Source organism: Salvelinus namaycush, chromosome 32, assembly GCF_016432855.1.
Source record: "Salvelinus namaycush isolate Seneca chromosome 32, SaNama_1.0, whole genome shotgun sequence".
In the NCBI taxonomy this organism is placed as follows: Eukaryota; Metazoa; Chordata; class Actinopteri; order Salmoniformes; family Salmonidae; genus Salvelinus; species Salvelinus namaycush.
Window position 1 is genome coordinate 13,611,152 of NC_052338.1, and position 20,590 is coordinate 13,631,741.

At 41.3% G+C, this 20,590-nt stretch overlaps 1 protein-coding gene across 1 annotated transcript; it reads right to left on the minus strand.

Moving 5' to 3' along the window:
- Positions 1–2,508: 2,508 nt before the first annotated feature.
- On the minus strand, positions 2,509–5,131 carry LOC120026956 (type-4 ice-structuring protein-like). The gene is made up of 4 exons (XM_038971750.1): positions 5,042–5,131; positions 3,714–3,780; positions 3,257–3,368; positions 2,509–2,913 (listed from the first exon to the last, which is right to left on the minus strand). Exons 2-4 carry the CDS (start codon positions 3,760–3,762, stop codon positions 2,712–2,714), a joined length of 363 nt encoding a protein of 120 aa, XP_038827678.1. The 5' UTR covers positions 3,763–3,780; positions 5,042–5,131; the 3' UTR covers positions 2,509–2,711.
- Positions 5,132–20,590: the final 15,459 nt, after the last annotated feature.

The window sequence follows — 20,590 nt, forward strand, 5'->3', positions numbered from 1 at the left end:
AACTTTCCACCTTCTCCACTACTGTCCCGTCGATGTGGATCGGGGGCTGCTCCCTCTGCTGTTTCCTAAAGGCCACGATCATCTCCTTTGTTTTGTTGACATTGAGTGTGAGGTTATTTTCCTGACACCACACTCCGAGGGCCCTCACCTCCTCCCTGTAGGCCGTCTCGTCGTTGTTGGTAATCAAGCCTACCACTGTAGTGTCGTCTGCAAACTTGATGATTGAGTTGGAGGCGTGCATGGCCACGCAGTCATGGGTGAACAGGGAGTACAGGAGAGGGCTGAGAACTCACCCTTAGGGGCCCCAGTGTTGAGGATCAGCGGGGTGGAGATGTTGTTTCCTACCTTCACCACCTGGGGGGCGGCCCGTCAGGAAGTCCAGGACCCAGTTGCACAGTGCGGGGTCGAGACCCAGGGTCTCGAGCTTAATGACGAGTTTGGAGGGTACTATCGTGTTTAATGCTGAGCTGCAGTCGATGAACAGCATTCTTATATAGGTATTCCTCTTGTCCAGATGGGTTAGGGCAGTGTGCAGTGTGATTGCGATTGCGTTGTCTGTGGACCTATTGGGGCGGTAAGCAAATTGGAGTGGGTCTAGGGTGTCAGGTAGGGTGGAGGTGATATGGTCCTTGACTCAAAGCACTTCATGATGACGGGAGTGAGTGCTACGGGGCGATAGTCATTTAGCTCAGTTACCTTCGCTTTCTTGGAAACAGGAACAATGGTGGCCCTCTTGAAGCATGTGGGAACAGCAGACTGGGATAAGGATTGATTGAATATGTCCGTAAACACACCAGCCAGCTGGTCTGTGCATGCTACCTTTAAAGCATGTATGTCATGTATTGGCGTGCACGGTCATTAAGCAATGTTAAAATCTATTCTAAAACTCACAGACAACCAATGCAGAGGATTTAATACTAGTGTATTGTGTGCTCTCCATCTGGTCTTGGTCAGTGCCCGTGCTGCTGCATTCTGTATGTTTTGCAGTTGACCAATGGTTTTCTTTGTTAGTGGGGTTAAAATCCTTTAATGTTGTGTATTGGCTGCATAGCCGTGCTTTCTGTTAACGCTGCCAAGAGGTAACATATATAAACTGAGCAGAACCGGAGCCAATATTGAACCTTGTGAAACACCACACGTGATATCTATTTTCTCTGCGTCACAAACAACTCTTGACCGGTTAAATAGGTCCTAAACCAGTTAAGAACTGGACTGGAGAAGTCTGTCCAGAAGGACATCATGGTCAACAGTATCAAATGCTGCACTCAAATCCAAGACAAGGACAGAGAGCTTTTTGACATCTGTGTTGATCCTAAGATATGCCACTTTAACAAAAGCATCTCTGCGCTACAGTGGGCACAAAATCCAGATTAGAATTTCAAAAAAATACAATACAATACCATATTTTATTATAAACAACTTATACTTGTCCTCTAGCAACTGTAATTTAATTTCTAGGTTAAAGGACTTCAAATGAAATAGACCGAGAACAGAACTACTGCAACGTTACTTTTGTACCATAGGCTTGGGTTGGTGAGAAGTGCACAATATCTGTTACTTCTGTGCCCTACCAATGTTACTTCCGCCCCATCCCTCTCTCCTGTACCTTCTCCTTGGTTAGCATCCAAGACTAGCTATCAATATATTTTAAACCTATGCTGTAATTTAGTCACTAGATGGGTTAAGAAAATAACATATGTTTAGAACCTTAATTAGCAGAACTTTTTTTTTACTTTCCCTCACTCAAAACAACATTTGTTGATAACTTGTTGAAATGTTGTAGCGAGCAGATTTTTTGCAGGGAGGTCGTCTTCCGCATTAGACACTTGCGTGTGTCATTAAATCATTGTAGCGTGTATTATTTGAGAAAATAGGCGTGTTACTTTTTGTCATAGATGGTATACAGCTATAAACAGAATTTACTTTTCATAGTAGGAGAGGAGAACTTACGCAGTGGGTTAGAATACTTAATGTAGCAGGTTAGGATAATTAGGTTAAGGTTAAAACAGTGGTTAGGTTTAGGGTTAGTTAAAATGCTCAAATTCTCCTCGAAACTAACATTTTGACGATTTATGCCTCACTTCCGTCTGTAGCTGTATACCATGTAGCCACAATCCGGTTCTTCCCTGCTTTTATTTCTTAACAGGAAAACCGAAATGTATGAAAATACCCTCAGATAAAAGGTGACATTTTGTACTGTCGCCTCATATGAAACATTTGATCTCAAATCCAAAATGCTGGAGCAGAGTGCCAAATTTAAACATTTAGCTTCACTGTCCAAATAAATATGGAGGGAAGTGTAGTGATTTTTTTATTGAGAGAATGGGTTGGTAGTGTATGACCTGTGATGTAGTAAAATGGGTTATTATTGAAACTATAATTCCTAAATTGAGATAAATGAAGCAGAGTTCAATAATCAGACACAAAACAAACATGCTAAGGGATGTATGATTGAAAACTAATTTCTGTGAAAATTAATAGACAACAAATTACAATAGAGACCACAGGACCAGTTTACAAGTTTTAATGATGTTCTAGATTACTACTGTCTGTCTTTGCATGTCAACAACATTGGTCTTGGCACAAATGCAAATGACTTAAACAGAAGGTTTGTCTGGTTCCAATTCTTGGTGGACTGGTTTTGGCTTCTTGTAAGCCTATGGAGCTGTTGATTCGGTCCAAGATGGTCAGGTTGTTGAAAAAGAGATGCTTTATTGGCCGAGTGCCTTGGTCTGGTCCATCACCTTGCGGAAAAGGTCTTCCATCTGAGCCTGGACGTTGTCGACGAGAGGCTTGAGCTGAGCCTGCATGTTCTCAGCCAGGGGCTTCAGCTGGGCCTGCATGTTATCGGCCAGTGGTGCCAGCTTGGCCTGGATCTGCTGCAGCTGGGCCTTACCATCCTCTAAGAAGGTCCTGTTCAGAAGGGAGTGGGTGATTAGTGGTCTGAACACAAGATAAACTAAGGTAGTGCCAAAAATATTCTTAAAAAATAGGATGAAAAATGGCTTGTTAATGCTTTTGCAGGCCATTGGCCCTTTTTCATCTAATTTTGGTGTATATTATTTTTGACCCTGCATCCATTATTTTGCATTGTTTTTGGCTGCTCCCTTCATTGTTTCTTTATTGTAAATTATAAGGCAATAGAATGAGGATGACTTGTGCTTTTTCTTCAGATTTTTATTTAGGACTTGGTTGGAAGGGCTGGTTCTTCAAAAGTGTATCAAATACTGTAATAGTTTTAAAAAATGTCACTCACTCTGACTGGATCTTCCTCACCAGTTCCTGGGTGGTGGAGGTCAGCTGAGCTGACAGATCCTGGAAGTACTGTGCCAGTTTCTCAACCTCGGGGGACTGTGCTGCTTGGCTTCCTGGAGGTAGCCAGAGGGTAACGTCATTAACAGAGGCCAACACTGTGCACAAACCATTTATGCCCATATAGCATACAACAACACATACAAGACCCTCTACACATACAGCCGTTAAAAATAAATCCACCAACTCTGGAATATAACATTTCCATATCAAGCATATCTCTCACTATTATTATATTATATATTGCACATATGTGAAATGCAGTTATAGAACCACATACAGAATGAAATATATGTGATTTTTTTTATTTAGCCACGATTGTGTATTTAATTCCGAATGCTACCACAGGGGAGAAACTAGCGACAGAGTGCACCTTTCACATATGAAGAACTTTCTCTTACCATGTGCCAGAGCAAGCACAACAACCAGGGCGGCAAGAGAGAACTTCATGGCTGTTGAGTAGGGCACCTAAGGAGAGAAGAGAGTGGTAGAATTAGCTTGACCCCATAGGTCTGTGGAGGCGTTGTTTGATCGATGGATGGCAGTGGTGTAAATTAAGTAAAATTACTTTGAAGTACTACTTAAGGAATTTTTTGCTGCATCTGTACTTTACTATTTATATTTTTGACTACTTTTACTTTTACTCCACTATATTCCTAAAGAGAATATGTCTTTTTTAATCCCATACAATTTTTCTGACACACAAAAGTACTTGTTACATTTTGAATGCTCAGGCAGGACAGCAATGTGATCCAATTCACGCACCTATCAGTTTAACGCGTTGTCATCACTAGTGCCTCTGATCAGGCGGGCTCACTAAAGACATGCTGCGTTTGTAAATGATGTCTGAGTGTGGGAGTGTGCCCCTGACTATCCTTAAATTAAAATAACAATAATATTGTGCAGTCTGGTTTGCATAATATAAGGAATTTGATGTAGGTCTGTAGCATTTACTTTTTACTTTTACTCAAATATGACAAATAATTACTTTTTCCACCACTATACTTAAGTACATTTAAAACCCAATACTTCTAAACTTTTACTCAAGGTTCTTTTACTGGGTGACTCACTTTTACTTGAGTCATTTTCTATTAAGGTATCTTTCCTTTTACCCAAGTATGACAATGTAGTACTTTTCCCACCACTGCCGAATGGAAGGATGGCGGTCTCTAAAGCATTTTGTAGTTTCAAGGTTTTTCTCTTGGAATAACAAATAAGTGCACTCGGTGGCAGGTTTGAGATCAGTTCAATTTAACTCAGTTAATTCAAGAAGATTTCAAATCAGGAAGATTTCAAATCATAATAAATTGTCTGAATAGTAATGTAGTTCGCCAAATGCCCATTACCCCGACTCCCTAGGAAATTGCATGTTCTGCCTGTCTGAGCAAATTTGGAATTGAATTATACATGGACTCTGTTTTGATTTCCATCTTCATTTTCCTTTCTGAATTCCCTGAGAAGAATCATCTTGATTCACATCGACAGTTTACCTCTTGGAAAACAGTAATGAAACATCAAGCACTCAAAAGATCACTCTAAACTACTGCTTATAGCAATACTGTTTAAATGAGCAGCTTACAATGTGGTTGGGAAGGAATATCCCTCTATAATTGAATGCCCATTTTTACAGACACCTGACTCACTACTAAACAACATATTGCAAGAAAAACTCACTTTACCGCATCAAGCATAAGAGTTCCTTGGCAGAGAAAGAGACGGGACCACTCACCTGAGTTGCAGGACAGTTTAAATCGGATGGTATCTTTCGTTGGGCCTCCCAAACGTCTTATAGTCCTTCAGAAATGATACAGCCCACCTCAGACGCAGACCCATTGGCAGTGTAGGTTGAAGTACAGGACTATCATTGGATGTTTGTGCTAGCACGTGACTGCAGGCTGACCCTTGCTGCTCAGCTTGCCACCAAGGCAATCCACTCTAAAGTCCAAGAGTTCCCCTCCTGCGTAGGAGTGCTGATTGCTCAAACACAGTAGGTGTCTTATCAAAGCATCTGATTAAAGAAAACATACAGGACATTTCATCACAAGAAACAACAAACCAGAGAGAATGACAACCAAGCTGTTAAAACACAACAAGAATTGCAAAAGTACAGAAACATGGCAGCCACAGTACTGTCCAGGGGTCAGCCTGAAGATGACTCAGTTCAGCTGTTTCTGACTGTCCGTGTGAATCACATGTTAACTGTTTATGTTTGCTGTTCTATTTCTTGTGTGTGTATTTGTTTAAAACAGGTCATCTATGAATACACACATACATTTTCTAAATGTTCCCATATTGAATAAATCAAAGTTAATCGATCAATATTACTTAGTTCCAAGCCATGGAATATATTAGTCAAGTTCCATGACATAAGAAATAAAAAAAAGTGTATAGAAATGGTATGCAGCATGAGATGAGATATAGCAAGTTTGTTACCTTCTATCGAATATGGAGGATGATATTTGGGGATGACTGGAGAAAATGTACCCACAATAGAGACTTTGCAGGGTAAAATATGACCTATGACCTAACTGCAACATCACTGAATAAAAGGCCCAGAAACTTAAGTTCTGTACGGATATACAATATATACTTATACATAATATTGTGTACTCAATATTTGTCTCGTTTTACACTTGGTAAGGATTGTCATAATTGGGTAGAAATGTTGAGAATAACACCATCAGGAATTTCAAACTGAAACTACATGTCGTTTTTTTTACAATATACATATGTATGACTATACATTTTATATTAGTATACATTGAGTATACCAAACATTAGGAACACCTTTCTAATATTGAGTTTCACCTGGATTCACCTTGTCAGCCAATGCCATGGAAAGAGCAGGTGTTCTTAATGTTTGTTATTCATAAATATAACAGTTTGAAAAATTAGGTCAGGATTCTCTAGTTATCAAGGGAGGAATTTCTCCACAAACATTTCTAAGTAACATTTGTAGGAAAATAACTTTTGCAGTGCTATGCTCATTCATATACATTCAATGCACAACATCATCAGAGGCTTTCACTGGGAGAAGATTAACATGACAAAGCAATCAGTTAGCTGAGCAATTTATCCCTCATCGAAAGGCAGATGAAATCAATGTCTCAAAAGATTAGCTGCGTTTGCATGTACCCTGGGCCCAAATGTGTCCAGCGTCTTAGAGTAAGATTTACCTTGGGTTAATCACAGACGGTGTTAATTCGTACAATGCCATCGAGCCCTTGTCCTTCCCTTTCAGAAAAATGTGTGGAAGCTATGCCTAAGTTTATTTGGGGGGGGGGGGGGATTTCACCTTTGTTTAACCAGGTAGGCCAGTTGAGAACAAGTTCTCATTTACAACTGCGACCTCGCCAAGATAAAGCAAAGCAGTGCGACACAAACAACAACACAGAGTTACACATGGAATAAACAAACATACAGTCAATAACACAATAGAAAAGTCTATATACAGTGTGTGCAAACGAGGTAACATAAGGGAGGTAAGACAATAAATAGGCCATAGTGGCGAAATAATTACAATTTAGCAATTAAACACTGGAGTGATAGATGTGCAGAAGATGAATGTGGAAGTAGAGATACTGGGGTGCAAAGGAGCAAAAAAATAAATAACAGTATGGGGATGGGGTAGTTGGATGGGCTATTTACAAATGGGCTATGTACAGGTACAGTGATCTGTGAGCTGCTCTGACAGCTGGTGCTTAAAGTTAGAAAAGGAGATATGAGTCTCCAGCTTCAGTGATTTTTGCAATTCATTCCCGTCATTGGCAGCAGAGAACTGGAAGGAAAGGCGGCCAAATGAGGAATTGGCTCTGGGGGTGACCAGTGAAATATACTTGCTGGAGCGCGTGCTACGGGTGGGTGCTGCTATGGTGACCAGTGAGCTGAGATAAGGTGGGGCTTTACCTAGCAAAGACTTATAGATGACCTGGAGCCAGTGGGTGTGGCGACGAATATGAAGCGAGGGCCAGCCAACGAGAACATACAGGTCACAGTGGTGGGTAGTATATGGGGCTTTGGTGACAGAACAGATGGCACTGTGATAGACTGCATCCAATTTGCTGAGTAGAGTGTTAGATGCTATTATGTAAATGACATCGCTGAAGTCAAGGATCGGTAGGATAGTCAGTCATAGTTTTACGAGGGTATGTTTGGCAGCATAAGTGAAGGATGCTTTGTTGCGAAATAGGAAGCCGATTCTAGATTTAATTTTGTATTAGAGATGCTTAATGTGAGTCTGGAAGTAGATTTTACAATCTAACCAGACACCTAGGTATTTGTAGTTGTCCACATATTCTAGGTTAGAACCGTCCAGAGTAGTGATGCTGGACGGACGGGCGGGCGGGCAGGTGCAGGGATCGGGTGCAGCGATCGGGTGAAGAGCATGCATTTAGTTTTACTTGCTTTTAAGAGCAGTTGGAAGCCACAGAAGGAGAGTTGTAGCTCGTCTGGAGGTTAGTTATCACACTGTCCAAAGAAGGGACAGAAGTATACAGAATGGTGTCGTCTGCGTAGAGGTGGATCAGAGAATCACCAGCAGCAAGAGCGACATCATTGATGTACACAGAGAAAATAGTCGGCCCGAGAATTGAACCCTGTGGCATCCCCATAGAGACTGCCAGAGGTCCGGACAACAGGCCCTCCGATTTGACACACTGAACTCTGTCTGAGAAGTAGTTGGTGAACCAGGCGAGACAGTCATGTGAGAAACCAAGGCTGTTGAGTCTGCCGATAAGAATGTGGTGATTGACAGAGTCGAAAGCCTTGGCCAGGTCGATGAAGACAGCTGCACAGTATTGTCTCTTATCGATGGCAGTTATGATATTGTTTAGGACCTTGAGCGTGGCTGAGGTGCACCCATGACCCGCTCGGAAACCAGATTGCATAGCAGAGAAGGTATGGTGGGATTCGAAATGGTCTGTGATCTGTTTGTTAACTTGGCTTTCGAAGACCTTAGAAAGGCAGGGTAGGATAGATATAGGTCTGTAACAGTTTGGGGCTAGTGTGTCTCCCCCTTTGAAGAGGGGAATGACCTCGGCAGCTTTCCAATCTTTGGAGATCTCAGACGATACGAAAGAGAATTTGAACAGGCTAGTAATAGTTGTTGCAACAATTGCGGCGAATCATTTTAGAAAGAGAGGGTCCAGATTGTCTAGCACGGCTGATTTGTAGGAGACCAGATTTTGCAGCTCTTTCAGAACATCGCCTATCTGGATTTGGGTGAAGGAGAAATGGGGGATGGGTGGGCAAGTTGCTGGGGGGGTGCAGGGCTGTTGACCAGGGTAGGGGTAGCCAGGTGGAAAGCATGGCCAGCCGTAGAAAAATGCTTATTGAAATTCTCAATTATCGTGGATTTATCGGTGGTGACAGTGTTTCCTAGCCTCAGTGCAGTGGGCAGCTGGGAGGAGGTGGTCTTATTCTCCATGGACTTTACAGTGTCCCAGAACTTTTTGGGAGTTCGGGCTACAGGATGTAAATTTCTGTTTGAAAAAGCTAGCCTTTGCTTTCCTAACTGCCTGTGTATATTGGTTCCTAACTTCCCTGAAAAGTTGATTATCGTGAGGGCTATTCGATGCTAATGCAGTACGCCACCGGATGTTTTGTGCTGGTCAAGGGCAGTCAGGTCTGGAGTGAACCAAGGGCTATATCTGTTCCTGGTTCTACATTTTTTGAATGGGGCATGCTTATTTAAGATGGCGAGGAAAGCACAGAATAACCAGGCATCCTCTACTGACGGAATGAGGTCAATATCCTTCCAGGATACCCGGGCCAGGTCGATTAGAAAGGCCTGCTGTGTTTTAGGTAGTGTTTGACAGAGATGAGGGGTGGTCGTTTGACCGCAGACCCATTACGGATGCAGGCAGTGAGGCAGTGATCACTGAGATCCTGGTTGAAGACAGCAGAGGTGTATTTGGAGGGCAGGTTGGTTAGGATGATATCTATGAGGTTGCCAGTGTTTATGGATTTGGGGTTGTACCTGGTAGGTTCATTGATAATTTGTGTGAGATTGAGGGCATCTAGCTTAGATTGTAGGATGGCTGGGTGTTAAGCATGTCCCAGTTTAGGTCACCTAACAGTACGAGCTCTGACGATAGATGGGGGGCAATCAATTCACATATGGTGTCCAGGGCACAGCTGGGGGCAGAAGGTGGTCTATAGCAAGCGGCAACAGTGAGAGACTTGTTTCTGGAAAGGTGCATTTTTAAAAGTAGAAGCTCAAATTGTTTGGGCACAGACCCGGATAGTATGACAGAACTCTGCAGGCTATCTCTGCAGTAGATTTCAACTCCGCCCCCGTTGGCAGTTCTATCTTGTCGGAAAATGTTATAGTTAGTCCCTCTCCTTGTTCAGGCGGCGTTCGGCGGTCGACGTTACCGGCTTTCTAGCTACAGCAGATCCACTTTTAATTTTCTATTTGCTTTGTCTTTGTTTCACACACCTGTTTTCAATCCCACAATCACCTGTTCATTATTTAACCCTCTGTTCCCCACATGGTTTTTGTGAGTAATTGTTTGTTGTATTGTGGTCCGTATTGTGTGGCCGTGTATATTACGTGAATATATTTAGATTTTTGAGTAAACGTGTTTTTATTACTCATATCTGCTGTCCTGCGCCTGACTGATCTCACCAGCTACACACAGACGACATTACATAGGGATGGAAATTTCAGGGTTTTTGGTGGCATTCCTAAGCCAGGATTCAGACACGGCTAGGACATCTGGTTTGGCATAGTGTGCTAAAGCAGTGAATAAAACAAACTTAGGGAGGAGGCTTTTAATGTTAACATACAGTACATGAAACCAAGGCTTTTACGGTTACAGAAGTCAACAAATGAGAGCGCCTGGGGAATGGGAGTGGAGCTAGGCCCAGCAGGGCCTGGATTAACCTCTACATCACCACAGGAACAGAGGAGGAGTAGGATAAGGGTACGGCTAAAGGCTATAAGAACTGGTCGTCTAGTACATTCGAGTAAAATGAGCAGGTTTCTGGGCACGGAAGAATAGATTCAAGGCATAATGTACAGACAAGGGTATGGTAGGATGTGAATACAGTGGAGTAAAACCTAGGCATTGAGTGACGATGAGAGAGGTATTGTCTCCAGAGACACAATTTAAACCAGGTGAGGTCACCGCATGTGTGGCAGGTGGAGCAAAAGGGTTAGCTAAGGCATATTGAGCAGGCTCTACAGTGAAATAAGACAATAATCACTAACCAAAACAGCAATGGACAAGGCATTTTGACATTAGGGAGAGGCATTCGTAGCCGAGTGTTCATGAGTAGCAAGGCGGGCTGGAGACACGGTGATTCAGACAGTTAGTGGGCTGGGGCTAGCTGGCTAGCAGAAGGGGGGGACGTCGCGACGGAAGAGTCAGTTGTAGCCCTTCGGGCAGTTACGTCGGCAGACCAGTCGTGATGGATCAGCAGGGGTCCGTGTAGTAAAAGGGTCCAGGCCTATTGGCAAAATAGGTATTGTAGCCAAAGAAAATTGGTTGATGGACCTCTTCAGCTAACAGTCCGATATGCTCTAGACAGCTAGCAGGCTAGCAGATGGGCATTCAGGGGACGTTGCGATGGAGGAGCCTGTTGAAAACCTCCTCGGGCGGATTACGTCGGTAGACCTGTCGTGAAGGATCGGCGGGGCTCCATGTCGGCAGTAAAAGGGGTCCAGGCCAATTGGCAAAATAGGTTTTGTAGCCCAAGGAGTGGCTGATGGACCTCTTCAGCTAGCCGGGAGATGGGCCTAGCATAGACTAGCTCCAGGCTAATTAGTGCTTGCTTCGGGACAGAGACGTTAGCCAGGAGTAGTCACTCGGATAGCAGCTAGCTAGCTGCGATGATCCAGGTGAAAAGGTTCAGTGCTTGCGATAGGAATCCGGAGATGTGGGGAAAAAGAGTCCAGTATGCTCTGGGTTGAATCGCGCTGTGCAGACTGGCAGGAGTTGTCCGGGCTTAAGGTTAGCTGATGACCTCTAGCTGACTACTAGCTAGTAGCTAGTTAGCTGGCTAGCTTCTGTTGGGGGTTCCGGTTCTAAAGTAAAGAAAATAGCAGATCCATACTACATTGGGTGAAGCGGGTTGCAGGAGAGTATGTTGGAGTTGAGGTTGAATTATAATTTTTTTTATATATGAAATATATGCAAAGAAAAAATATATATACACGGGACACGACAAGACGAAGACAAAGACGCCGGACTGCTACGCCATCTTGGATTTATAGTGTTCACTATTGTGGCATTGTACTGCATAGGACATTCAATCCTCCTCTGTCAGTTGGCTGCCCCACCACTTGCTGAGGGATGGGGCAGGAGAAATGTAACCACTCTCAGATTCATAGACGGAGCTATGGGTGTAAGGACTGACTATCCATGAGATCAAAATCATATTTTTAGATCAGGTTTCAAATCATATTGCAGTGCCCTGGACAGCCGACAATGTGGCTTTATGTACCAAGTGCGCGGATCTAACACTGATTGAATTGAATCCTACCCTTAAACATGTTTTGAAGCTATAGTGTTTGTTTACAATTATATTGTTTACAAACAATATAAACAAGTTCATAGTTGGGGTTCTGAAGGGGCAACAGCTGAGCTATGCTCATGAGTTAGCTTCTTTAAGAATCAAAGGCTATATATCATGAATTTATAGTAACAAAATGTAAATTGTTAACAGAGGTCAAAAGGTTTTTGAAAGGGCAATGTTGAATAAATCTAAAAAAAATATTATGTTACTGTATGTGGAACCCATCCTGACAATGCTATGAAAGCTCTCTTTGGACTAGCTAAGTGTATCATCGCCGGAAGAGGGTTACATCATGTAACCTCATTACCTCACTTGATCTGAGCAGGATTCTTGCTATGCCAAAGTGTTTGGTCAAAGGTCAGCCTTCTTCGTAACCTAATAGATTATAGAGACAGGTAACTACCAAAATAAAGGAAACATCAACATGAAGTGTCTTATTAAACTTTTACTGCAGTGGGCTAAATCAGGGTCACACAGAGTGTTTCTAAGTACACTTAAACAAATCTACATTGAAATCCACTTCATACACCTCACACACATGGTTATGGGCTTAAAAAGACAAGACACCTCAGAGATAGAGTTGAATTGTATTACATTTTGAGTTTGCATCCCAATATTACACTTTATATACATCACAGAAGACTGAAATATATATATATTTTTTTAAAGTTTGACACAGAAACACCAGATTTGTATGTTTCTTTAAATAATATTTATTAATTATGAAATTATGAAAAAATGAATAATATTCCACCAATGAAGCCACTAGAGGGCAATTTGATCATTTGACTGCAGGAAAGGGCTGTAGGGAGTTGGGCCACCACGAGCCAGAAATTATTCAATGCACCTTAGCATATATTCTACAAGTATCTGGAACTGTATTGTAAGGATGCAACACCATTCTTCCAAGAGAAATTTCATCATTTGGTGTTTTGTTGATGTTGGTGGAAAATGCTGTCTCAGGCGTCGCTCCAGACTCTCACATGTGTTCAATTGGGTTTAGATCTGGTGACTGAGATGGCCATGGCCATATGGATTACATAATGTTCATTCTCATCAAACCATTCAGTGACAACTTGTGCCCTGTGGATGGAGGCATTGTCATTCTATGGGGGCATAGAAAATACAAAAGAATGGCCAAAATAATGGCCAGCATTTTTATGCATGACCCTAAGAATTAATGGATGTTGATTGCTTAATTAACTCAGGAACCACACTTGTGTGGAAGCACCTGCTTTCAAAATACTTTGTATCCCTCATTTACTCAAGTGTTTCCATTATTTTGGCAGTTACCTGTATATCTCCAACATGGAGCTGATATGGGCTGATATTTTAGATACCTAATGTATGTTCTGAACATGTTTTAAATAGACATGCTTCTGAAATTGTAAAGAATCTTAAGTAAAGTTAAAGGTACAATCTGAGATTTTTCTTGCTCCTCCAATTAATGATACACAGTGCATTCGGAAAGTATTCAGACCCCTTTTGTTGAGTTACAGCCTTGTTCAAAAATTGATTAAATTAATTGTTTTCTTCATCAATACCCCATAACGACAAAGCGAAAACAGGTTTTTACATATATTTTTTGCACATATACTCAGACCCTTTGCATGTGAGACTCAAATTTGAGCTCAGGTGCATCCTGTTTCCATTGATCATCCTTGAGATGTTTCTACAACTTGGAGTCCACCTGTGGTAAATTCAATTGATTGGACATGATTTGGAAAGGCGCACACCTGTCTATAGAAGGTCCCACAGTTGACAGTGCATGTCAGAGCAAAAACCAAGCCATGAGGTCGAAGGAATTGTCCGTAGAGCTCCGAGACAGGATTGTGTCGAGGCACAGATCTGGGGAAGGTTACCAAAACATTTCTGCAGCATTGTAGGTCCCCAAGAACACAATGGCCTCCATCATTCTTAAATGGAAGAAGTTTGGAACCACCAAGACTCTTCCTAGAGCTGGCCGCCTAGCCAAACTGAGTAATCGGGGGAGAAGGGCCTTGGTCAGGGAGGTGACCAAGGACCCGATGGTCCCTCTAACAGAGCTCTCGAGTTCCTCTGTGGAGATGGGAAAACCTTCCAGAAGGACAACCATCTCTGCAGCACTCCACTAATCAGGCCTTTATGGTAGAGTGGCCAGACGGAAGCCATTCCTCAGTAAAAGGCACATGACAGCCTGCTTGGAGTTTGCCAAAAGGCACCTAAAGGACTCAGACCATGAGAAACAAGATTATCTGGTCTGATGAAACCAAGATTGAACTCTTTGGCCTGAAAATCAAGTGTTACGTCTGGAGGAAACCTGGCACCATCCCTACGGTGAAGCATGGTGGTGGCAGTATCATGCTGTGGGGATGTTTTTCAGCGGCAGGGACTGGGAGACTAGACAGGATCGATTGAAAGATGAACAGAGCAAAGTACAGAGAGATCCTTGATGAAAACCTGCTCCAGAGTGCTCAGGACAACGTCCCTAAGCACACAGCCAAGACAACCCAGGAGTGGCTTCAGGACAAGTCTCTGAATGTCCTTGAGTGGCCCAGCCAGAGCCCGGACTTGAACCCGATCGAACATCTCGAGATGCCGGAAAATAGCTGTGCAGCAACGCTTCCCATCCAAACTGACAGAGCTTGAGAGGATCTGCAGAAAATAATGGGAGAAACTCCCCAAATATACAGTGCCTTCGGAAAGTATTCAGACCCCCAGATCCCGCTTGTAGAGTCATTCCCAGGAATATTTAAGGCTGTAATTGCTGCCAAATGTAATTCAACAAAGCACTGAGTAAAGGGTCTGAATACCTACAGTATGTAAATGTGATTTTTTTGGGATAAATTAGCAAACATTTCTAAAAACCTGTTTTTGGTTGGCATTATGGTGTATTGTGTTAGATTGATAAACAAAAACAATCATTCAACCCATTTTAGAATAAGGCTGTAATGTAACAAAATGTGGAAAATGTCAAGGGGTCTGAATACTTTCCTAATGCGCTGTATACCCACTGATTACAACCATCTTTCCCCATCATAACCCAAAATTTATGTTTGTTTTTTTAATGGAATTTTTGTTTGCCTGTTAAGTTGACTGAGAACACATTCTTATTTACAGCATCAACCTGGTGAATCGTTACAGGGGAGAGGAGGGGGGATGAATAAGCCATTTGGAAGCTGGGGATGATTAGGTGGCTGAATTGTTTGAAAATAACGTTGATGTTAACAAAAATGTTGAGCTTCAATGTATGTTAAAGATACAATCTAGGGTTGGAACATCACTTTTAGGACTTTTTACATTCATGATATTGATTCTTGAAGAATATAGCTTATAAATACATAATGAGCTTAATACAACTGTCTTACCCAATCAAAACCCAAAATATAAGTTGGAGCCTGGAGGTGTGTTGTGTCATTGTCCTTTTGAAAAACAAAGGATAGTCCCACTAAGCGCAAACCAGATGGGACGGCGTATTGCTGCAGAATTCTGTGGTAGCCATGCTAGTTAAGTGTGCCTTGAATTCTAAATAAATCACAGACAGTCACCAGCAAAGCACCCCCACAAAATAATACCTCCTCCTCCATGCTTTATGGTGGGGAATGCACATACGGAGATCGTCCGTTCACCCACACTGCTTCTCACAAAGACAGGGCGGTTGGAACCAAAAATCTCCAATTTGGACTCCAGACCAAAGGACAAATTTCCACCGATCTAAAGTTCATTGCTCGTTTTTCTTGGCCCAAGCAATTCTCTTCTTCTTATTGGTGTCCTTTAGTAGTGGTTTTGTTGCAGCAATTCGACCATGAAGGCTTGATTCATACAGTCTCTTCTGAACAGTTGATGTTGAGATGTGTCTGTTACTTGACCTCTGTGAAGCATTTATTTGGGCTGCAGTTTCTGAGGCTGGTAACTCTAATGAACTTATCCTCTGCAGCAGAGGTAACTCTGGGTCTTCCTTTCATGTGGCGGTCCTCATGAGACCCAGTTTCATCATAGCGCGTGATTGCATTTGAAGAAACCCGTATTGACTGACCTTCATGTCTTAAAGTAATGATGGACTGTAATTTCTCTTTGCTTATTTGAGCTGTTCTTGCCATAATATGGAATTGGTCTTTTACCATATAGGACGATCTTCTGTATTCCCCCCTACCTTGTCACAACACAACTGATTGGCTCAAATGCATTAAGAAGGAAAATTGCACACATTATTTTTTTACGAAGGCACACCTGTTAACCTAAATTTAACTAGGCAAGTCAGTTAAGAACAAATTCTTATCTACAATGATTGCCTCCTGGGGAACAGTTGGTTGACTGCTTTGTTCAGGGGCAGACCGACAGATTTTTACCTTGTCAGCTGTGGGATTCAATCCAGCAACCTTTCGGTTATTGGCCCAACGCTCTAACCACTAGGCTACCTGTCGCCCCGCTAGGCTATCTGCCACCCCTCTAGGCTACCTGCCACCACTAGGCCACCTGCCGCATTCCAGGTGACTACCTCATGAGGCTGGTTGAGAGAATGCCAAGAGTGTGCAAAGCTGTCATCAAGGCAAAGGGTGGCTTTTTGAAGAATTTTAAATATAAAATATATTTTGATTTGTTTAACAGTTTTTTGGTTACTACATGATTCCATATGTTTGATTTATGTTGATGTCTTCACTATTATTCTACAATGTAGAAAATAGTACAAAATAAAGAAAAACCCTTGATTGACCGGTAGTGTATATAATTCCACTTTGACATTATGGGGTATTGTGTGTAGGCCAGTGACACAAAATCTCAATGTAATGCATTTTAAAATCAGGTTGTAACACAAAAAAATGTGGAAAAGGTCAAAGGGTGTAAATACTTTCTGAATGCACTGTATATCATAACATTCAAACATGTATGTACCAGTCCCATATTGCCTCTCTTTGTACTGGCCAAGTGTATCCTAACCAGAAGAGAGTCACATCATGTAACATCATTATCTCATTTGATCTGAGCAGGATTCTTGCTATGCCAAAGTGTTTGGTCAAAGGTCAGCCTTCTTCCTAATCTACTAGGTTGTAGATATACAGTGCCTTACAAAAGTATTCAGACCCCTTCGATTTCTTCACATTTTATTGTGTTACAAAGTAGGATTAACATGGATTTAATTGTCATTCTTTTGTCAACAATCTACACAAAATACTCTAATATCAAAGTGGAAGAAAAATAATACATTATGTTTTTATTAATAAATACTAAATGTATAAAATATAGTTGTTGCATAAGTATTAAGTCCATCTATGTTAGAATCACCTTTGGCAGCAATTACAGCTGTGAGTCTTGGGTAAGTCTCTAAGAGCTTTGCACACGTGGATTGTGCAATATTTGCCTACTATTCTTTTCAAAATTCTTCAAGCTCTGTCAAGATGTTGGAGATCATGGCTAGACAGCAATTTTCAAGTCTTGCCATAGTATTTCAAGTAGATTTAAGTCAACTGTAACTTGGCCACTCAGGAAAATTCACTGTCTTCTTGGTAAGCAACTTCAGTGTAGATTTGGCCTTGTGTTGTAGGTTATTCTCCTGCTGAAAGGTGAATTCCTCTCCCAGTCTCTGGTGTAAAGTAGACTGAAGCAGGTTTTGCTCTAGGACTCAGCCTGTGCTTAGCCCTATCCTGTTTCTTTTTATCCTGAAAAACTCCCCAGTATCAAGCATACCCATACTATGATGCAGCCACCACCATACTTGAAAATAAGGAAGCAGTTACTCAGTTATGTGTTGTGTTGGATTTGCCCCAACATAGGGCTTTGCATTTAGGCTTTCGAAAAGTTCTGTGGTCTTTGTAGTAGAATCTGTGCTTGAAATTCAGTGCTTGACTGAGGGACCTTACAGATGTTGTATGTATGGGGGACAGAGGAAGGGTTAGTCATTCAAAAAGCATGTCGACCCCTATTACAGAGTGAGTCCATGTAACTCTTTATGTGATTTGTTAAGCCAAATTTGACTCCTGAACTAATTTAGGCTTGCCTAAACAAAGGGGCTGAATACTTATGCAAAGACTATATTTTAGTTATTACAATTTTGTATTCATCTTAAAAAATTTAATAAAATGTTCTTCCACTTTAACATTACAGAGTATTTTCTGTAGATTGTTGGCAAAAAAATGACAATTAAATCCATTTTAATCCCACTTTGTAACACAACAAAATGTGAAGAAATCCAAGGGGTCAGAATGCTTTTGCAAGGCACTGTATATATTTCTCAATAATCAATGACTATATATCATAACATCCAAAAATAGATGTACCAGTCACAGATTTCCCCTTTAAAGATATTGCACTTTCAATGTATTTTTCGTTCGCATTTATTCTTTTTCAGTATACACTATACTATGGTTAAGCAATAAGGCCCAAGGGGGTGTGTTATATGGCCAATATATTTATTTAAATGTCTCCTCTTATGTTTGTGTATTGTATTGAATCGTATATTCTATTGTATTGTATGCTATTGAATGTTCGAGTGGGCTATGAATCCAGGAATATTAACCCTGATGGATTCATGAATATATTAATAAAATAAACCAAAATTAGCTACAAACATTGAATCTTGAGTTTAAGCTGATACACAACACATTCACCAGGTCAATGCAACCCCAGTGCCTTATCACACTAGGTAATACATCAGGTGAGGTGAGTAGGGTCAATCAATATAGGGAGCAATGATGAGTATAATGCATCCTGGGAAATAAATTTTTCGAATAGGCTATATGGTAACACTTTACTGTAGCCGCCCTTATGTATGCATTCAAGCATACAAGCCTTTATAACTGCTACGTAAGACATTATAACATCATCATAGGAAGTCATACAAATTTAGAACAATGCCATACGACATTATAAACGCAGTTATAAATGCATTTATAATGGGCATTAGAGATGACAGGCTACACAATAATGTAATGTGATATAACAGTTCTACTTTAACATGCTACTTAGGAGGCTATAATGCCATTCATAAAGCTTTGTGTCACATATCTCAATGCACATTATAGTGAATGTCATGATGGGAGTCAACTGTGTGACCTTACTGAGTATACATTGCAGGCTTCAGTAAAGTGACACCAGTTTGGTGTGACATAACAGCCACAAGCACAGATTCAAATGACCTTGTAAAGTCCCTGACTGAGAGCATGTGGCAGGGGGTCGGGCTTTGGTTGGCATCTGCTAGCAGCAGCATAGGAGGAACATTTGGGGGAACAGTGCCCTCTACTGGTGCAATGCAGGACTGCCTGACAGCAGCCTGGCCTCAGAGCCATACTATAGGTATTTCTGGGCACCTCCAAGATATAAGGGAAAGGGGGATACCTAGTCAGGTGTTTTTTTATTTAACTAGGCAAGTTAGTTAAGAACAAATTCCTATTTACAATGACAGCCTACCAGGGAACAGGGGCAACAGATTTTTACCTTGTCAGCTCAGTGATTTGATCCAGCAACCTTTTGGTTACTGTCCCAACACTCTAACCACTAGGCTACCATGATGCCAACTAATGGTCTAGTTAATTTAGACAGAAACGAAAGTAGGAGAAGATGGGTGGGCGTAATCCGCAACCGTCTAGCAGTTCAAAAGTTGCACGTTCGAGTCATGTCGGGGACAACGGTAGCATTTTACCTAACCCTTTCACTAACCCTTATTCTAAACTTAAGATGTATAATACATACGTCCTCCAATATCTATGATATGGTACATCATCCAATTTGTATATTGTACAAATGCTATTCCATTCACAATGTAACCTAAAGCAATGTATATCATACTATGTTGAGTCTACAGATTTACGTACAGAATAATACGAATTGCCCTGGGATCACGTTGCTGACAGAACCTGAAAAACTGAGTCAGGGACTCAAGGAATTCCTTGTTCACTTTTCTCACTTTTAACTCACTTCTACTCACTTCTGTCCTTGATTGGTTGTGGGACAGCATATGGGGCAGGTGATGCTGTTGGCAGGTGAGAGTCATTGTAAGGTCAGGTGGATAGGTGGGTAGTATCTCGTGACAGAGAATTACATAATTAAAACGCAGAATTAAAATTCTGGATTCTAGCAGGGCCCGATTAACCTATTGGGCTATAAACTGGGCCATATTAAATAATTATGTTCTACAAGTGCTAATATTTCAACTACTTGGAAGAAAAATGGTTGTTCCCTTTCAGCTTTAAATTACAGATTGGTAGCCTACAGACTGGAAAATGTGAAGGTCCCTGAAGGAAATGTGTGCTTGCTTTAGTTGTTAGTCATCTTAGATCTATAGTCCAGTTAGATGTCTAGTTGGTATAATTGGTTTAGATCTACAATCTAGTTGGTCTAGGTCTATACAGATGTAGGATCTTAATTTAAGCCAGTTTGCTACAGTAGGAAAATAATTCTGCAGGAACAGGAAATGTGAATTATTATGTGGATTATAATTAATGGGAAAAAAATGTAAGTGACAATATGTCACTTTTTGGGTGACCTGATCAAATTCACATAGAAATGTGAGTTATAGAGCTATCGTTCTACTTGAAACCAAGTCTATGAAATTGTAGATATGTTCTATGTGTGCTTGTTTTCCCTTCCTGTTCTTAAACACTGTTTTTGCTTCTTTTACTTTCGGTTTTGTACACCAGCTTGAAACAGCTGAAAATACAATCTTTTTGGTTACGGAAAATATATTTCACAGCGGTTTGGATGGTACAATGATTATCTACACTATTCTGGCTCATTTTGTAACAGAAACTGAAATTAGGCAAACTATTAGAGTTTTAGCAACCAG

Coding starts and splice junctions, on each gene's coding strand:
- LOC120026956 (XM_038971750.1), bottom strand. CDS start 3,762: ATGAAGTTCTCTCTTGCCGCCCTGGTTGTTGTGCTTGCTCTGGCACAT. Junction 3,369..3,713: donor TGTGCTTGCTCTGGCACATG/GTAAGAGAAAGT, acceptor GGCTACCTCCAG/GAAGCCAAGCAGCACAGTCC. Junction 2,914..3,256: donor GTGAGGAAGATCCAGTCAGA/GTGAGTGACATT, acceptor CCTTCTGAACAG/GACCTTCTTAGAGGATGGTA.